This window comes from Eimeria tenella, genomic scaffold (assembly GCF_000499545.2).
Source record: "Eimeria tenella Houghton genomic scaffold, Eth_scaff110, whole genome shotgun sequence".
Lineage (NCBI taxonomy): Eukaryota > Apicomplexa > Conoidasida > Eucoccidiorida > Eimeriidae > Eimeria > Eimeria tenella.
Window position 1 is genome coordinate 93,224 of NW_013541475.1, and position 4,559 is coordinate 97,782.

The 4,559-nt window shown below is 51.4% G+C and overlaps 2 protein-coding genes across 2 annotated transcripts in view; one reads left to right on the top strand and one right to left on the bottom strand.

Moving 5' to 3' along the window:
* Positions 1-158: 158 nt before the first annotated feature.
* ETH_00002590 (phosphoglucomutase, putative) lies at positions 159-2,266 on the bottom strand (the record flags this gene model as incomplete). The annotated part of the gene is made up of 5 exons (XM_013372909.1): positions 159-560; positions 803-1,046; positions 1,383-1,477; positions 1,586-1,657; positions 2,090-2,266. 5 exons carry the CDS (start codon positions 2,264-2,266, stop codon positions 159-161), a joined length of 990 nt encoding a protein of 329 aa, XP_013228363.1.
* A 2,166-nt stretch (positions 2,267-4,432) lies between these two features.
* Positions 4,433-4,559, top strand: part of ETH_00002595 (3-oxoacyl-(acyl-carrier-protein) synthase III family protein, putative) — a gene marked incomplete at both ends in the record, with an annotated part of 3,505 nt that continues 3,378 nt past the window's right edge. The window contains one exon of the mRNA XM_013372910.1: positions 4,433-4,522. Within this exon, the coding sequence (XP_013228364.1) occupies positions 4,433-4,522 (90 nt within the window). The remainder of the gene's footprint in view (positions 4,523-4,559) is intronic.

The window sequence follows — 4,559 nt, forward strand, 5'->3', positions numbered from 1 at the left end:
ATAATAAATAAAAAATAAAAGATAAACAAATAATCAATGAATAAAAAATAAATAAATAAATAAATAAAATAATAATAAATAATAAAAATGAAAAGCAACAAAGAAACAGCAAGCAGCAACTCATAAAGAAGCAAGCCAACATATGAGGACCAAAAGAATTAAACAAATAATTGCTGCTGCTGCTGCTGCCGGACCTGCTGCTGCAGCAGCAGCAGCAGCAGCTGCTGCTGCTGCTGATTGTTACCTGGCAGCAGCACGTCGGCCATGCCACAGCGCTCAAAGAGCTTTTGGACAAAAGGAAGTCCAACTCCATGGAGGGGAGTATAGACAATTTTGAAGTTGTAATTATTCTTTTCTTCTTTTGCTGCTGCTGCTGCTGCTGCTGGTGCTGCTGCTGCTGGTGCTGCTGCGCGGAAGCCCTCGGGCTCGCGCAGGTCTGCAGCAATTGCTGCCACGTAGGCCTCCGTCAGTGCTGCTGTGGGGTCCGACAAGTTTGCTGCTGCTGCGCTGCACTTCCCCGAAGTGCGGCAAAAGAACTTCTCCACAGAAGGCCACAGTTCCTGCAAGCAGCAGCAAACTTCCCACCTCGGACCCGCCTCAGCAGCAGCAGCAGCAGCAGCAGCAGCAGCAGCAGGAGCAGCAGCAGGGAGTGCCTCGCAGCAGCAGCGGCAGCAGCGCCCCCCTCCGCCGCAGCACCCCCTCGCAGCAGCCGCAGCAGCAGCACAGCACCCCCCCCTCCCCTCCCTCCGCAGCAGCAGCAGCAGCAGCAGCGGCAGCAGCAGCAGCAGCAGCAGCAGCAAACTTGGTGCTGCTGAATGGCCTGGGCGATGCGGCTGTCGACGGGGGGCACTATCTGCGCGCCGTTGCAGTCGAAGACTTTGAAGCCGTTGTAGGCCTTGGGGTTGTGGGAAGCAGTAACAGCAGCAGCAGCAACAGTTTGCTGCTGCAGCGCAGCAAAAGCCACCAGCGGCGTCGCCACGGGGGCCCCACACAGCAGCACTTTGAACCCCACACTCAAAAACGTCGCGGCCGCCAAGTTCGCGAACCTGCACGCACAACCCGCAGCAGCTAGCTGGCTAGCTGGCTAGCTAGCTAGCTAGCTAGCTGGCTAGCTGGCTAGCTGGCTAGCTAGCTAGCTAGCTAGCTAGCTAGGTGGCTAGCTAGCTAGCTGGCTGGAGCCATAGGGGGGTGGCGTGGTGGTGAGCAAGCTAGCTAGCTCGCGAGCTAGATAGATAGATGTGTGGCTAGCTAGCTAGCTAGCTAGCTAGCAGCGAGGCCGAAACGAAAGGCAAAAGGCCACACCCCAAAGGCCCTCCCGCCCGCGCCTGAAACCTAGGGTTTAGGGTCTAGGGTTTAGGGTTTAGGGTTTAGGGTTTGGAGACCGCTCGGAGTTGTGTCTGCAGTCCCTGCCAATGACAATTCCTCTTGCTGCACAAGCCTCCTTCCCGTGGCGGTCCAAAAGGTACATGGCGAGGCCCTGCGCAGCAGCAGCAGCAGCAGCAGCAGCAGCAGCAGCAGCAGCAAATTGAGAACACTTTGGACAAAGTGAAACATAAAAGTTAAATCAAAATGAAGTTTTAAACACCTGAGAGGCTTGCTGAATCGTCACGTCGTTTAGCCGGCTGTAGCCGGGGCCCATTAGGCCCCTCAGCCCCGCCTGCAGCAGCGAAACAAAAACAAACAAATTAATTAATTAATTAATTAATTAATTAATTAATTATTTAATCATTTAATTAATTAAATGATTAAATAGTTCTGCTGCTGCTGCTGCTGCTGCTGCGGCAACGCGCGCAGCTCAGGTGTCTGTACGGCGCAGAAGCGCCCGAAAGAGACCCGAGACGCTCTGCGGCAGCAGTAGCAGCAGCTGCTGCTGCTGCAGCAGCAGCAGCAGCACGCCCCGCTGGCTGATAGATATACAGCTGTTGGGGTGTACAGACACCCCAGCAGCTGCTGCGCGGAGAGCAGCAGCTGCGTTTTTTCTTTCTTCAAAAGATTTACAAATTTGCATTCTGCACACATCTGGGGGCCCCCCCGGGTCCTGGGGGCCCCCGAGGGGCCCCCAGGGGGCTCCCAAGGGGCCCCAACTTACAGTTCCGAAGACCAAATGTTTGCAGAAGATTTCCTTCAGCTCTTCTTCAGGGGCCTCCCGGAGAAGCTGCTGGGCCTGGGCTAGGGTTTGGGGGTTTCGGTCTGTGGCCAGCCAGGCGCGGGCCTGCGCCTTCAAGTGGCTGTCGGAAAGCCGGTTCAAATAGCTTTCTGCGTCCATTTTCGAATGCAATTTGCAAAATAAATGCAAAATAAATGCAAAATAATCCGAAATAATCCAAAAAATCCCGAAAAACTGCAGCTTTCCACGGAAGATCGCGCCGGAAGCCGCGGACTTGGACACCCGGCTGCTCCGCTGCATCGACTGCTCTGGCCCACGCGCCACTGGGGCTCCAGAGCTCCCACAAAATTAAAATTAAATATATATCTCTTTTTAAATATAAATGAACTTTCAAATTCTCGTCTGGACGCTCAAGTCCGTATTTCCCGGTCCGTTCAGGTGTACGTACACCTCCGTGCGCCGTGCATAGCTCCGCCAGGCGGACAGAACTTCTGCAAAACTCGGAAAGATTTGAACTATTAAGTACTTCACTACAAATTTTCCCAAAAAAACAAATATGAAGCAAATAGGAATACTTTTTCTTCGCTTTTTACCCCTGTTACACCTTGAGGTGGCGATACACCCCACTTCAGTGGGCTGCACGACGTCTCACCTCTCCCCCTGGCAGTTAAAACAGTTTTTATTTTCTGCAAGAGACCGCGTGGCTTCTAAATGCCTCATTTAGAATATTATTTCCCTTTTTGGCACTCTCAATGGCTGTCTATACACCCGAGACACACAAAGGCACAGCTGCACGTCTTGAATCAATAGTGCAAAATTCAGAATTCTCTCCGAGACCTCAACTCCGCAGCTTCGCCGCTTTCTAGGGCTTCCCCTTTCAGCCTTTGGGCCTTATAAATAGCCCGGGAAGCAGCAGCAAAGCACGCGGGAAGCAGCAGCAAGTTGCTGCAGCAATTTGCTGCAGCAATTTGCTGCACTCGCAGGGCCCTCATTCGGACCCCCTGCCTCTCCTCCTTTAAATAGTTTTGCTGCGAAGTTCTTTTGCAGCAAAAAAGTATTTTAGAGTTCCATTTAGTTGAAAACTTTGCATTTATATTCGCCTACATGCTCATTCTTATGTGGCCATGCTATATATAAATACATCTATATATATGTTTATATTTATATTTATATCTATATATATATTTATATTTATATTTATATCTATATCTATATTTATATTTATATTTCTGTTTATATTTTTGTGCTGCATAAGAGCTTTTAGGTGCCTCAAGACCAAACTTGAAGTGCCAGAGGTTTTCGGCCGCGGCACCAGCGCCACAGCGGGAATAAGCAGCCGCAGCAGCAGCGGCAGCAGCAGCAGCAGCTGCTGCTGCTGCTGCTGTGCGGTTGCTGCTGCTGCTGCAGCAAGGGCGCTGCTCTGCTGCAGCTTCCCGGGTCACTGCTAAAGTGCCCCAGGAGGTCTAGAGGGGCCCCTCAAGCTGGGGGGCCCCACTTCATTTTTAAAACTTGTTGGGGCCTCGAGAGAAATAAATGTTTTTAATCATTTAAAAAAATACTTTCAAATAATTAAAATATTATTATTAAAAAAGAATTGCGAGAAAAGAAAAGACCTGCAAAAAAGCTGGACGGGAAGAGCGCCGCAGACACCACAGCAGCTGTACATACACCTCAACGAGGCGCCGCGCAGCAGCAGCAGCAGCAACAGCAGCAGCAGCAGCACCACGAGCAGCAGCAGCAGCGAAACAATTTAAAAATGGAATTGATTTAAAGTTTTGGATTTTAAAAATAAAAATTAATTTCGAAATGCATGTCCGGGCTCGGGTGTCGCGACTGGCGGGCGAGTTTGTCTTAGTGGGATTTTGAGATGGGGCGAAGTGTCTTTTGGTGAAGTCTTTGGAGTTTGAAAATAAAATAAATTAATTAAATAATAAAAATGAAGTTAAAAACAAAAATTTGCTGCTGCTGCTGTCTAATTTGCTGCTGCTGCTGCAGCGCCCTGCTATCCACGCAGTCTCACCAGCCCCGGGCTGCGTGGCTGCGGCTCGCGGCCGCGAGCAGCAGCAGCAGCGCAGCAGCAGCAGCAGCAGCAGCAGCAAATCAATAAATGACGTTTTAACAGCGTTTAAAGCCCAGTCTCGCGGCCAACCCTCCTGCTGCTGCTGCTGCTGCTGCTGAGGGCCCCAGCCACTCCATGGGCCCCCGCCGCCGAAATGTCTTTGTCTTCTTCGAATTTCTTTTTTTGTTTTTGCTGCTTTTAAAATCCCCCCCGACCTTCCCTGATGCCAGTGGCCCCCAGTCGGCTGTCTGTACAGGTCCCTGGCGATGGCGGGGCTCAGCCAAAAGGCCTCGCCACTTCTTTTCTTCTTCTTTCTTTTCGTGGGGGCCCCCCTCTCAGGGGCCCTCTCTGAGTTCGTACGGGCGCCGGGGGCCCCGCCGCTGGGTGTGGCAG